Source organism: Prionailurus bengalensis, chromosome B1 (genome assembly GCF_016509475.1).
Source record: "Prionailurus bengalensis isolate Pbe53 chromosome B1, Fcat_Pben_1.1_paternal_pri, whole genome shotgun sequence".
In the NCBI taxonomy this organism is placed as follows: domain Eukaryota; kingdom Metazoa; phylum Chordata; class Mammalia; order Carnivora; family Felidae; genus Prionailurus; species Prionailurus bengalensis.
Window position 1 is genome coordinate 6913891 of NC_057344.1, and position 14934 is coordinate 6928824.

General features: G+C 49.4%; 1 protein-coding gene across 1 annotated transcript; it reads right to left on the reverse strand.

Moving 5' to 3' along the window:
- Positions 1-11640: 11640 nt before the first annotated feature.
- On the reverse strand, positions 11641-13722 carry LOC122467470 (ubiquitin carboxyl-terminal hydrolase 17-like protein 6). The gene is given in 2 exon segments (XM_043553857.1): positions 11641-12032; positions 12035-13722. Coding segments are annotated over 2 exon segments (1605 nt in total). The 5' UTR covers positions 13248-13722.
- Positions 13723-14934: the final 1212 nt, after the last annotated feature.

Here is a 14934-nt window from a genome sequence, read left to right on the forward strand (position 1 = left end):
GATCACCGTGAGCCAAACATCCACGGGCTCAACAGTTCAGCCAGGGACATCCCACCTCAGAGGGCAACGGCCATTAACCAAGTCCCTTGTCTCACCGGCAGAGCCAGAGCTACCAAGAGGAAGAACAAGAAGGGACAGAGGTCTCAGGAAGCAGTGCAGGGATCCCACTACAGGCTTTGAGATACACGCCTGCCCACGGGCACACTCACCGGCCCTCACTCACTACTCACTCACTCACAGTCCCTTCTAGGCCACATTTTGTGTGTTGTAGGTGGGTGTGATCGGGACATGTGGAGGGACCATGAATCTGGCTGTATTCATGGGGTATGGCGTTCCCGTTGACCTGCAGAATCCTGAGCTTTAAGGCTGGCTGGCTGTCATGATGTTATTGGAGAGGTGTGGATTATGCTGGGTATTTGGAGGGTTTCTCCCCTCCATCAGCACCGAGGATCATTGGGCACTCTCAGAGCCTGAAAGGGTCAGAGGAAGTGGCCAATGAGGCATGAAGGTGGAAACAAGGCAGAGCACGGGGAGTCCCTGTGAAAATGCCTGGGACTCACGGTCCCATCATCCCATTCCCTACTCTCTGTGTATTGGTAAAGTACATGTGCCCAAACATGTGCGTGTGGGGACTCTCGGTGATATCCAAACATGCACCGGCAGGGGAAGGAGTTGGAAACAATCTCAGTGCTCCCACACGGAGGAGTGGCAAATGAGCAGGAAACTGGAAGAACTCTAGCTCTACGTGGGAGCAGACAGCCTTTTCAGGAATGTCTTGGGTCGGAAGGAGAGGAGCAGAAGGAAACACTAATTCATAACTGTGCAAAGTGTTTCCTTGTAGACATAATATCTTTTGTAAAGTCTCCACATGTTCATGTGAACATTGGCTAATTGCCTGGAAATGGCAAGGAGCAAATCAATGCTCATGTCTCTGGAGACGGGTGGGTGGAGCCTTCCTGGCCCATGTGCATTAGATTAGGTTCCCTTAACGATCCCCCTCCCATGAGGCTGCAGAGCAAATGGGGGAAAGGAACCTTCTTCCACCTCTTCTTGCTGAGCCACCAAGCAGCTCTACCTTGTTCCACAGAGTTGACCACCATCCCCCCATTGGACAATCTCCTCCACAAGGGAGGAGGCTCAGGGATTTCTGCTCAGTTGCATTGCAATCTTGGTCCTCGGTTGTACACCTCAGAAAAGAGTCTCAAGTGGAAACCGAGGCAACAATGTGGTATTTCAGGTCAGAGTATGGATGGATGATCTCAGTCACACCTGTATTTCTTAGGAGCGAGACTCACTAAACACACTGTTGAATGGGAATTAGTGCATGATCCTTCAATTCCCCCCAGGGGAGGGGGGCCACATAGGAGATCTCTGGTCGTTTGCCAATGGCACTGACAGGGTAAAGCCTGTTGTTGCTGTTGTTGTTGTTGTGGTTGTTGTTGTTGTTTCCAGTCTGCATTAAACACACACACCACACGTAGTGGGAACTAATGTCAGTATGTGAATTTTGTACAGGAAATCATATTGAATTCTGGATGTTCAAATATCAGAGTCAATAGAGGAAAAATACTTTTTCTTATTCTACTTTTAAAGTTTATTGGTCTGTTGTTTTCATGTTTTAAACATGAAGTAAAATGTTTAAATAAACAGAGAGGGACACACACACAGAACAGAGACAGAGTGTGAGCATGGGAGGGGGAGAGAGTGAGAGACACGGAACCCAAAGCAGCTCCAGGCTCTGAGCTGTCAGCACAGAGCCCAACGTGGAGCTCAACCCCACGAACCATGAGATCCTGACCTGAGCTGAGGTTGGACACTCAACCGACTGAGGCACCCAGTCCCCCCTCCATTTTCCAAATGTAAATCAAATTCAGTTAACAGTGAGTGTAGTCTTGGTTTCAGGGGTGGAATTTAGGGCTTCGTCCCTTACATGAAACACCCACTGCTAACCCCCACAGGGGCCCTCCATAACGCCCGTTGCAAATGGAGCCCACCCACTCCTCCCCTCTAGCAACCCTCACTTTCTTCTCTACACTGAAGGGTTCTCCTGGGGCACGTGGGTGTCTCAGCCGGTTCGGACTCTGATTCAGTCAGCTCATGATCTCAGGGTTTGAGACTTCAAGCCCTGTGTCCGGCGCTCTGATGACAGCTCAGAGCCTGGAGCCTGCTCCGGATTCTGTGTGCATGCGTCTCTCTGCCACTCCCCTGGTCATGCTCTGTATCTCTCTCTCTCTCTCTCTCTCTCTCTCTCTCTCTCTCTCTCTCTCTCCCTCTCTCTCTCTCTCTCTCTTTCAAATACACAAAAAACAAAATTTTTTGAAGAGTCTCCTATGGCTTGCCTCCCTCTGTGATTTTATCTTATTTTATTTATTCTTCCCTTGCCCTGTGTTCTTCTGTTTTGTTTTTTATTCCACATACAAGTGATTACATGGCACTTTCTCACTGAAAGAGCTCAACAGGGCTAACTGGATGTTAGATCTCAAAAGACATTAACACGTGAAATCTATTTTTCCTGTGGATTTGATTCTAGATTGGGCAGCATCATGGGTAAAATGCAAACAGTGTATGTGCATCTGAGCCACGAAGGGAAAAGCCACAGAAAATAACCATGCTAGGTCATCCTGTAGAAATTTTGGGATCCAACTTTCTCTTTCTGGATTAAAATCCGTATATCACACATGCAACCACACACACACACACACACAACACACACACACACACACACACAATATTTGATCTGGATCTCATGATGGCCTCCATAAGCATCCAGTCAGCTCCCCAGATGCCTATGACCAGCTCTTCCTGGGTGGCCTTGTGTCACGTGTTCCACCCACACATGATGAAGTCCACACCCCTGGCTTTGTAATCTGTGTGGGAGGTCACAAGAGAGAGTCTTGCATACTGCTCTCTGTCCAGCAGGGGGCGCCGCTGGCCAGCACGGGCATTGCCTAGACTTCCAGGAGAACCTGGCATTGGGCACTTGCTCAGGCTGGCAGGTCTGAGTCTCCATGCCTTGCACTGCAGCCTGAGCATTTCGTGGGGGCATAAAGGCGACCATGAGCATTTACAGAAGGTCTGGTGGGTCTAGTATTCCCTCATTGTGACTCTTAATTTTGGCCGTGCTGGACCCTGGACTCTGAGCTAAAATAGAGAACCCTGCGCTGCTCAGGCCACTGGTGGTGATATATTTTCCAGACATTCCAGGAACTTTTATTTCAAAATATAAATCCAGTTAAGTCAAGATGTTAAATTTTTAAAAATGTTGACAATTAGCAAATGAGATTGCATATGGGAAAACCAGTAGGTGGCCTCACGTGGGGTGATGTTGGAGCAATTCTGGCAATAGGAACAGTGTTATTTGGTCTTGACAAATCCTGCCACCTAAACTGGATTTCTCAAGGAAATCTTAATTCACAGATTTCACCCTACAATTCATAAGGGTATTAATGCAGTATGACCGTGTTTCACCTGTTCATGTGAGAGCACAGGCGTCCTTAAAAGTATGCCTGAAAATGGCGAACACTTCATCTTTCATTAGTTTAAATTGAAATCATGTATTTCCTATACAGTAGACCCTGGACATGGCTCTAATCCATAGGTGAAACAAAATATTCTGAAGGAGAAAGCAAAAATGGGTAAAAGAATAAGCTATATTCTATGTTCACAATGAAGATAATCTGTCAAAGAGTCCAGGCTACAAAGATGATGAGAAACATGAACCTAAAATATATGTAGAATATACTTAGAAAACTAAACATTTATGGATGTCACCCACCTGCATCTCAAAGGCATTTGAATTTATACATCACGCACAGAGTATGGCAAATAACAGATACAATTTCAATAATAGAAATACACTCCATAGATAGATAATAGAGACCCGATGAAGACAGGAGAGATACATGATAGACACACAGATAGATGACACATAGACATGACAGGGAAACAGGTGGTAGAATGGTTCTTTTGAGACAACTCACCATCCTGACTACCCACGTGGAAGATTCTGGGCCGTTCTGAGATTTGGAGACCAAGACAAGCTGGGGTGTCATTCAAGTATGAAGGCCGGCTGACTCAAGCCTGGGGAAGACCCCAAATGTCAGTACCAAAGCATTCAGACATGAGCAAAAGTCTAGTCCTCAGAGATGGGTCAGCTTCGTGCTCCAGGAAGGCCTGGAATAGACTGGCTGAGGTCGCTACATGGAGGAGAGCAATCTGTGACCTCATTCTAATAATGCCAGAGATAATACTGTCTAAAACTCCATTGAAAACCCAACAATTTTATAGGAAAAGGTGAAAACCCAATGGAATATATAATCATTGAAAAAACAGGTCCAAGTTTGGTGCATGTCAATGGATATTTTAAGAAAAGTGAAAGGTGTGCTTCTCCTCTGGGCCCGATAACCACCCCCCCTCAAGAATCTGGTCTGTCCTGAGAGTGGCTGGTGCCAGGCTGGTACGGTGAAGGGATGGGCTGGTTGTGAGGTGAGACCAACTGGGAGTTGAGAGGATGAGAATTGGGAAGCATGTGGTGATGGGTGGGGCAGGGGTAAGAATGCTGCCAGTAAGGGTGGGGCAGTGGTCCCATGCCATTGAGTGAGGCCAGGCTGAGGCCGGGGAAGCTGTGGGCAGGGCTGGATGGCACCAGGCTGGGAGGGGGCCATGCCTTGAGGGCAGTGGACAGAGGCCACAGGAGCAGCCTCCTGGAGAAGATAGGAAAGGCCAAACGAAAAGTGCACACGACGTCCAATACACGCCAATCTTCAAGGAGGGAAACCATCCAGACTGCCGACGGCATTGCACTTGGAGGCCCTCCCCCTAGTCCAATGAGAATTCTTGATGCCTCTCAATGCATCTGTTTGTGATGGATGATATCAGATAACCTATTAATATCATCTAACACAGTTTCCGTGCATGTCATAAAGTCAAAATCTTTGGCATAGTAGTTGACCCTCCATGATGCCTTACTGAAGATATTAGGCATTTCATATGTAGAACCCCCAGAGAAGACTTACAACATTGATAATATTATCCACAGTTAAATGCGTTGCAAAAGGGGTGTGAGGTTAACAATGTAAAAGAGCAACCGCATGACTTGAATAAAATGAATATTAGAAAAAGAGCCCGATTATTATGCTTTTGTCAGAAGGAATGAGACAGTAATGGGGCAGTGGGCAGGGCCTGAGTCAGGGGCCAGGGAAAGGGAACAGCCTCTGACTCAAGTCACACAGAGTCTTCATGGATGGAGTTTTGGGTGGGGCTCACCCTGTGACTCCTGTACTTCCCTCCTGGTTTAAATGACATTGGATGGCCAACAGCTAGTTGCTCTGCCTTCTGGCTGCACAGATCTGCAGAGAGAGAGAGGGGAGCATTCCCCAAAGAATGCTCTTTAGGGCGAAGGAGCAGGTGTGTGCTCTTCCTAAGGGGGGATTCCTCTCTGCAGACCTATGGGATTTCCCTGGGTCCTCCTCAGAGTTTGCCCTGAGGGAGAGAAGAAAGATAGCCTGTTCCTAAGGTGATATTTTGACCAGCACCTGCCCAGCCTGTCAAATATTGCTGTGTCACAAAATCCTATGGAGGGCAGTAAATCACAAACCAGGCCTCCAAAAGGCAGCCAATATGTGCATCTCTTGTCATAGGGTTCCGGCATATGCATACATGAAGTCTCACCAACGGATCCCATTATGGGCCAAAGACAGACTGAGCCTGCCCAGTGCATATTGGAGGTACGCAGGATCACATGGAAATATTTTATAGTTTATTTATTTTATCTTCAGGGAGACGGGGGGGGTGGGGGGAAGAGTGGGGGAGGAGCAGAGCGGGAAGGAGAGAGAAAGAATCCCAAGCAGGCTCTGCCCTGACAGTGCAGAGCCAGACACCGGGCTTGAATTCATGAGCTCTGAGATCATGACCTGAAATCAGGAGTCGGATGCTTAACCGGCTGAGCTACCCAGGTGCCCAATCACACAAAAATGATCCTAATAAGCATGTATTTACACACTACAGCTGGGTTTGCCTGAGGTTCTGAAAGTCGAAGCAGACCTAGGTCCTATCAAGCTCCTCTTTCCTGACAGTTAATTAAGCTTTGACAAAGTAAATAATTAAAAGTAATCTTCACAGCTGAGAAAGAAACTAATGCATCTTATGTCCTATTTGGAAAATTTTTATTAAATGTGAAAAAAAGGAAACATAGCTTCATGATAACATTTAATAACGAAAATGAAGAAAGCGGGTAATATATTCCCCAGTACAATTGGCACAAAACTACCATCACAGAGTCTACCGAATTAATCTCTGCTTCGAATTTGCAAAGGAAACAGTTGGATCCTTTATTCAGAATCCCCAAATTGCACATTTGCAAAACAAACGCATTTAATTTCATGGGTTATATTTACATTGAGGCTTACAACTTATTATTTAATTTCACTAAGTTTCTTAAATATGTATTTACATAAAATAAACTTTACATCCACGTTGATAAGTATCATGTGAAAAATAACATATATTACCTAAAGAAAAAGTGTGTTCTGCGTTGGGAGAAGGGATGTATGTATACACACAACACAAGCGTGACATCCAAGTATGACCAGGGCTCCAATTTTGTACATCGAGCCCAACAGGGGAATTGCTGATGCACCATATGCCATACCTGAAACCTATTTTCAATTAAACAGTCATCTCCTCAGGGTCACTGAGTTGGAGGTCAAGATTTCAAGGCCATGAGGTGTCTCACTGCCAATTGCACTCATCTGAGGATGATGAAAGCTGCAGGTGATCAAAGAGGACACTCAATCGGATGCACACACAGCCTCCTTCAGACTGGTGTGTGATGGGAGGGACCTGACCAGTGGGGGCTGGCGTCTCGGGAGGTGCCAGACAGGGAGCTGCTATGAACCTGGAGTTCCAGCTTCCTTTATCCAGGCGGCTGAAGACCATTCCCATGGGCTGGCTGGGTGCCCGTGGACAGGGTGGACACAGGGCCATGGTGCACGCCTGGAGAGTGTCCAATTGAGGTTGGGGGCGGGGAGGCTGGAGGTTCATGCTTTGCACCAAGGCAGGTGACTTCCTGAGCACGTGAGCTGCCCCCTTGAGACCACATGCACTTCTCCTTTCTGGATGACACAGACTCTGGCAAAGCCCCAGCCGGGGGATCCTGTGCTCTTGTGGGGTTGATGAAAGGGGGTCCATCGTGGTTTCTTTCGAGGGTTCTGGCACGTGTTGTCGGGGAGCGGGGCTCATCTCTTGCCTGGTGTCTGGATGTGGGGCTGAGGACTCGGAGCCAAACGGGTTGGAGGAGGATCAGAGCTCACCTCAGGATGCTTGGCTGGTGCCTGGGCATGGCCAGTGCCCTGTGCCCTAGAGACAGTCTGAGACCTTCAAGGGAGGCACATCGGGGCCGGTGTTGTCTCAGCTGGACACTGAGGCCTGGATCCCAGGCAGAGCGTTGGTGTGCTGGGGCAGGCGGGGCAGGAGGGGCAGGGGTCCCCACTTGCTGGGCATCCTGCCAGCCAGCAGGTGGGAAGGTGCTCGCCGCAGGTCTCCCGAGAGGAGCAGCCGACGGGGACAGCTGTGTCGTGTCAGGCGTCCCGCTAGGAGGCTCAGCCGGGACGTGTGGCTCCAGCACGGACACCCTCTTGGTGGTGTACATGGGCATTGGCCTGTGCGGATGCTGTGGGAACACACAACACACAGACAATGGCCACGAGTCCTTCCTCCCCACCAAGGACACATGCACGACAAGCACAGCAAAGAAACAGACAGAAACGCCAAGACCTCAGTCCATTGCAAACAACTTGGAGAGACAGGAAAGGATTCTACTGACAGAGGATGAGGACCTCCAGCTCAGTGCTGATCAGGAAGAAACACTGGGCAGTAGCCCCTTGATGCTTTGATTCCACCGGAGCGACGGACCAAAAAGGTTCTGCATCGTGCCTTTATCCCGAAGTGGACAAGCAAGTCCATTCATGCTTCCAGGGAAAGGACAGGCATCCTGCAGGTGGAGGTTTGCGGTGGGGGTTACTGAGTTCCATGGCTAATTTGGGAGTATGTGTCACAAAGAAAGATGTGTGGTCTTCCAGAGAGGCGTCTAGGTGTTGCAAGAGTTTCCTGATATAGTGTTCTCACTGCCCTCCCCCACTAGCCACACTGTTAGCACACATACAAGGGATCCTGCAAAAGCATTGACACCCGGGGAAACTGGGTGAAAAGGACTCCCAGAGAAATCACCTTGGTCAAAGTTGAAACCCCTCTGCTCCCAGGAGGTCAATGAAGCCCACCCCTGTCCCAGGGAAAGAAGAAGAGCAGGAACAGGGGACACTCACCCTCTCATAGTCACAGGGTTCTGTGGATTCCCTCCAGGTTCGCTGCTGCCTTCCTGGGCGTCTCCTGGGGAATCTCTGGAGCAGCACCTTCCTCCGCTGACCTTCTCGTCTACACGACAAAACTTGGGAAGTAGAAGGAGCTGCGTTGCCTGTCTTCCACATTCTCCTTGGTTCCAGATTCTCCCTCAGCTTCCTGGAGTCCCAGGCCTGGGGGGCCCGCGGCCCATCCCAGTGTCTCATGGTGCACCAGCTGCTTGATGCTTTGTGCCCAAAGGCTCTGCATTTCTTACACTTTACCTGTGTGAGGGAAGGTGGAGAGGCTCAGTAAATGAGCAGGAACCAAAATCCAAGTGTAAAGAACATGAGAAGTGTGGGGGATAAGCTTAGGAATCCCCTGGGCTTACACCAATGGGTTAACAAGGCATAAAGAAATTCAAAGCCATAGAATGCTCCCCCAAACACCTGAGTTTGGGTAAACCGGATTGGCACCCCAAGAATAGGGAGGTGCAAAGGCACCCAAAATAGAAAGTGGGTGCAGAGTCCCCAGAATAGAGAGGGAGGGACAAAGGCCCAAATTAGGAACGGGTGCAAAGGCTCCCAATACAAAATTATATGAGGTAAGCAAGATCAGGCATGCAGGGCAAAAATGCCCCCCAATTAGTTCTATAGCAGAAAAGCTGCTTTCACAGGAGGAAAGGGCCAAGTTAGGTAAACTAGTGAATTGGACTATGGATGCTGCGCTGTAGGCCAAGCAGCCTGGAGAGGAGATGGTTAAAAAAAAAAAAAAAAAAAAAGGTGCCTTGTTAACCCTGAGGCTTTTCTCCCTGTCTGTCTCATCCTCTAAGCTGGCAAAGATAAACAGGCACAGCGCCTCCTGTCTGCCCTTAACAATTGTCTGCCTATCTGCCCGGGGCCAGGATTTTGTTTAATACTGACCCAAACCCTAAACACTGTATATCTTCAAAACCCCCATTTTCCCTCACATCCCCAAGTTAATGTTCACAGTTTCTTGGTCTCTTTGTGCATGCCCATCACGTTTGTAAGCCTTCTGATCTTAATAAATAAGGGGCAAGAACCCTGATTTGGGGCTCTTATCTTTGCCCGGAGATTAGCCGTCTCTTTCTTTAATCCTGTGTCCCCTTTTTGCTGGAAAAAAGAGGACTTTAGACTTAGACTCTGTGACAGAGAAGGACATATTCTGGGAGTGGGAGATGGGTTCTGGACAGGGTACATCATATACGACTCGTGAGCTCCAGGATATTTAATATGTCTGAACCTCTGTGGGGGGAGGGACCACAGCAGGGATTGGAGATTTCAGACTGAATAGAAATGAGCCACATGGAAAGATTTGGACAAACACCAGCCTAGACCTGACCTATGTACAAGTAAGTTTGATCCGCAGATCTGAAGATCCTAATGAGCCTGCTGGGGAAATTCCAAGGCAGACCATCCTCGGCTAGGAAAGGGTAACTGACAGAAAGACACAGAGCTTGTCATGTGCAATCCCCATCTCCAGAATAGTGGCTCTCCCCCCACCCCCCCCACTGCTTCACCACACCTCAAAGGATCCACTTACCCTAGGATCCTCCTCCACTGGCCTGGGAGTCCTGCACACCATGGATACCCTGTGTTGCCTCTTCATTTTGGGGCATTCAAGGGTCTGTAAAATTCCTGCTTGGTGTGACCTGCTGCCATCTACCCCACCTCCTTGGAGGGTCAGGTCAGCCTTCCGCGGATAGGGATTTTTGGATTTCCTGAGTCAAAAGAGAAAGGAGAGTCATATTCACATAGATTCTTGACTCTTTCATGTACCCCTTCTCCCAACAAGCATGAGGGGGCATCATGACCTCCAGGTCAAATACAGTCTTCACCCTGCATGACCTCTCCTTCCTGCATGTTCTACACAGTCTCCTGAGGACCCATTACCAGCAGGAAAGCCTTAGGAAAGGCAGGGGAGATGGTCTTGAATGACTCATTGGAGAGACTTTCATGAAGTCTCTCAACTGTACTCTGGTATCAAAACCACAGGAAATACTGCCCTGACTTACACGAGAAATACTGCCCCAACATACACAAGTATGCTTGACTCTCAAAAAACGGAACTGCCCATTTGACATAAAAGGAAGCCATTTTTAAATACAAAATCAATTCCAAAAACCTAGTATCCCTTCTGCTAGATTGGAATCTTCCAAAGTGAATATCTGAACTCTTTTATTTATGGTTTCTTTCCAGGTCCCCACTCTGAATTTCCTTGTAAACCATGGGAAATGAATATCAAAACTCTGGTGAACTCGGAGTGAATTTTTTAGGCTTTCAGACCCCATGGCGAAATGGAGCAGGATGCTGTCGCTGCTCCCGCATGCCCCCACACCAATCAGACTCTGGGGTCCAGTTCCTTTGGAATCTGAACCTCATGTCCTCAGGAACATTGAGAGCCATCCCTTTCCTCAGTCTCTGCCCTCAGAATCCTCTTCAACACTAAACAGTCCTTCACTTGGTGAGTAGAGGCACACCACAACCCCCATTTCCTCCCTGTCCTATTTCTCTGCCAGCTTGCATGAGGCCCAAATCGTCCCAACCCACCTGAAATGCAAATATGCTCCTCCTGTGTATCAGGAGACATCCAGAATGGTGTGTGGCAGGCAGACTCCAGTGGAGGAGACTCAGCATCTGGCATGCCCAAGGGCCGGTCAGTGAGGGACACTGCCTTCCTTCCCAGACTGTTATACTTGGCCAAGGTCATGTGACCTCTTAGGCACTTTAATCCCATCTTTCCTATCACCTTGTTGCTCCTCAATTCTAGACCCTATGAAGTCATCACTAGCTATTAGACACTAAGTACTAGATACTAGATATTACACACTAGGAACTAATAGGAACTCATAGGAACAAATGTGCTTTAAAAATAAACAGAGAGTAAGGAATTCATTGATGGGAACTTGAATGTCAGGCATTTTCTCACGAACTTCAGGTGCTTAGCCTTTTTTCTACTCTTCAGGCCTGACTGACCACTCCCTACATCCCTTTCAGCTCTGATTGGCCCCCAATTCTCCTCTGTGTCATGGAGGGGAGAAATCCTCCAAATACCCAGCATAATCCACACCTCTCCAATAACATCATTACAGCCAGCCACCCTTAAAGCTCAGGATTCTCCAGGTCAACGGGAACGCCATACCCCATGAATACAGCCAGATTCATGGTCCCTCCACATGTCCCGATCACACCCACCTACAACACACAAAACGTGGCCTAGAAGGGACTGTGAGTGAGTGAGTAGTGAGTGAGGGCCGGTGAGTGTGCCCGTGGGCAGGCGTGTATCTCAAAGCCTGTAGTGGGATCCCTGCACTGCTTCCTGAGACCTCTGTCCCTTCTTGTTCGTCCTCTTGGTAGCTCTGGCTCTGCCGGTGAGACAAGGGACTTGGTTAATGGCCGTTGCCCTCTGAGGTGGGATGTCCCTGGCTGAACTGTTGAGCCCGTGGATGTTTGGCTCACGGTGATCCTTTCCCATCTCATCTCTGTATTTGGACTGGTGAATGAGGACTGCGTCGGGGGGAAGAGCCAATTCTAGTTTCCTGAGGTTGAATTCAGACTTGGGACGGTGGCTTTCTTGGAGGAATCTCCACTGGTCTAACGTGATTGCTGGCAGTGGTGTCTCTTCCACGTGATCCTCCAATTGTGGCACCTCGATGTTGGGGTCGGTTTCAGGCCCCCTTGGGCCGCAGCCGTGCCTGCGTGGTCAGCCCGGAGGGATGTGGATTCCCCAGCACCTGGCTCACTCGCACGGTCTCTTTCCAATTCACTCTTCTGGATGTAAAAGAGGACATAGGCGTGTTGGCTCAGGGCAGACGTCGCATCACTGGCGGTCACCTTCGCATCATCCATTTTGTACCACTGGCCGTTCCCAGCTTTGATGTAACAGAAGTAATGTCCGCTGTGACAATTCCAGCCCGCGTGCACCAGCACGGCATAGAGCACATAAGTCAGCGACCCCCCATTCTGCCCAGACACATAGCGTTGCATGTCCAGGTGCTCAGGATATTGCACTTCCTTAGCCAGTTTGCTGCCCGTGAAATGGCAGAATCGTTTCAAGACCAGCATCAGGACCTTGGAGCAAGTGTGCAAAGTCAACGTCTTGGAAGCAGGTACCTTGTCGAGACAAGTACTACAACGATAGGCATTTTCGCCATGCAACTGTTCGGGCTTCACCAAGTGTTGCAAAGCTTGGCTCACACTCTGAGCTGCCCCGATATCCAGGCTAATGTCCAGGTAAGGGTCCAAAGTGCTGGAGACACCCTGGCAGTGGAGACACTGGATTTGAGACCTCCAGTATCCCCCAAAGATTTGCCGGATGAGGGTGGCGTCCTGAGCCTGAGGCTCTGAAGGCTTGTCCTCACGCAAACACGCTTGCTGCATAGCATCCAGAGTGAACATCAGAAACTCATGGGCATCCTCCTGCCTGTGTGTGTGGAAGGCAGCGAGCAGTTTTGGCGGAGGCCGGATCACGTCTCCCGGACGGCAGAGGGCCCGGGTCACGTGAGCCTGCAGAGCACACAGCACGCAGAATGGCTGCCTCCCACAGCTTCGGGAGTGCTCCTGGGACAGCATGTAGCTGGCGAGGGGTGGTGTGTACGTCAGACACTGCAGGGCCGCATTCGCGTAGCACGTGTTCCCCAGGTTCTGCAGGCCAGCCCCAACCGCAGAAGGTCTCCTCCAACTCACAGGTTTCTTTGCGGGGGGCAGACCTGTCGACGTGGGAGCCCAACCGTTAGGCAGGTCGCAGGGTGTGTGCGATGACGGTGACGGCTTCTCAGGCAGAGTGGGTCCTCCGTGGCCTTCAGCACCACCCGTATTTGACCCGCAAGATTTGAGGTTTGGAAAGACATGGAACTGAGTCTCCTCTCGGCAGTGGGAAGAGGGCGTCTCCATGTCTCCTGAAACGTGGAGCCTCACGTTGCAGAGCGATGCTTCTCTCAGGAGGCCAGGCTCAGAATGATGGCTGTGGCCCTCTCCTCAGCCCTCGTAAAGCTCGCCCCACCCACCTGACTAGGACCACGTCATCCAATCAGCTACCAGCTGGAGTTGGATGCAGGGTCTTAGGGTGTGGTCACTCTTCTGCAGACAGACGACTCAGCCCAGCCTTCCTCCTGCCCCTCCCCCCTCAAGAGGCACACACACGTTTCACCACTTTCTCCACCTCCCTCATTTCCATTGCTCCCTCTCTGGACAGACGGACTTGAGCATTTACATGAGGTTTCCATGGAAGAGGTAGTCTCCATGTCTCCAGAAACAGCTTTTACAAGATCTCCCATGTGGAGCCTCACATTGCACAGCGATGGTTCTATCAAGAGGCCAGTCTCAGGGGCGCCTGGGTGGCTCAGTCAGTTGAGCTTCTGGCTCCAGCTCAGGTCATGATCTCACTGTCTGTGAGTTCGAGCCCCTCGTCGAGCTCTGTGCTGACAGCTTGGAGCTTGGAGTCTGCTTTGGATTCTTTGTCTCCCTCTCTCTTTCTTTGACCCTCCCCTGTTCATGCTCTGTGTCTCAAAAATAAACATTAAAAAAATTTTAAAAAAAAGAGGCCAGTCTCTGAATGATAGCTGTGGCCCTCTCTTCAGCCCTTTACAGCTTGCCCCACCCAGCCGACTAGGAACAGGTCATCCAATTAGCTACAAACTTGAGATTCATTAAAGGTCTTAGGGTGTGGTCACTCTTCTTCAGAGAGACCACTCAGCTCAGCCTTCCTCCTCCCCCTCCCTTCCTTATTGGATAGACACACATTTCAGCACTTTCTCCTCCTCTCTCATTATCATTGTTCCATTTCTGGACAGATTGACTCGACAGTTTCCAACTTCAGATGAAATTCTTCCCGAGTATCCATTTTGCTTCCAGAGTAACATCAAGTGGGTCAAGGAATGTGGGACATTTAGTTTTCTGGAATGTGAAGGATCACTTTCCAAAGGGAGCTCAGGTATGGTGTTGGAAGACCTTTCTTGTCACCAGCCAGAATCTATGTGGGTCCACCAAATGTTTTTTTTTTTTTTTTTGGAAAGATTACTGTCCATGAAGACTTAGAAAACTTGTGGGTTGTGCAGAATGGCAGCTCCCAGTCTCCAAAGTGTCTTCCAGTACTGCACCAGCCTATCCTGGACTTCGAAGTTATCCAGAGCCTCAGGCTGGCCTAGGAAGCTGTTCTTGCACCTCCATGTTTACCTATGGTGGTTCCAGGGCTCTAGATCAGATATAGGAGCTTTTGTGGACGTTCCCGTGGGCGGAGACACCATCTCCCTTCTTTCCCAGAAGGTGAGAGTGGTTGTGGGGCCCCGATTTGACTGAAAGAATTTTGTGGCAGTTCTGTTGGTCCAAGAACAACTTTCTGGGGCTTCTACGCTGGCACAAGCAGCTGGTGGGCTGTAGAGGGGATATTAAATTTTATCAGGAGAAGTGTGCCAAGGATGCCCTTCCAGAGGCTTCCATGGTATCAAGGGTTGATCCCGCTTCTGGAGGCTGACTTGGAATATTTCAGGATGCTCCTCAGAAAAATAAATCCTATGTGGTATAGCAGGAATCGCTTTCCTGTGGAGAAACTCTGTTGAAGCTTGTATGTTAACAACTACAA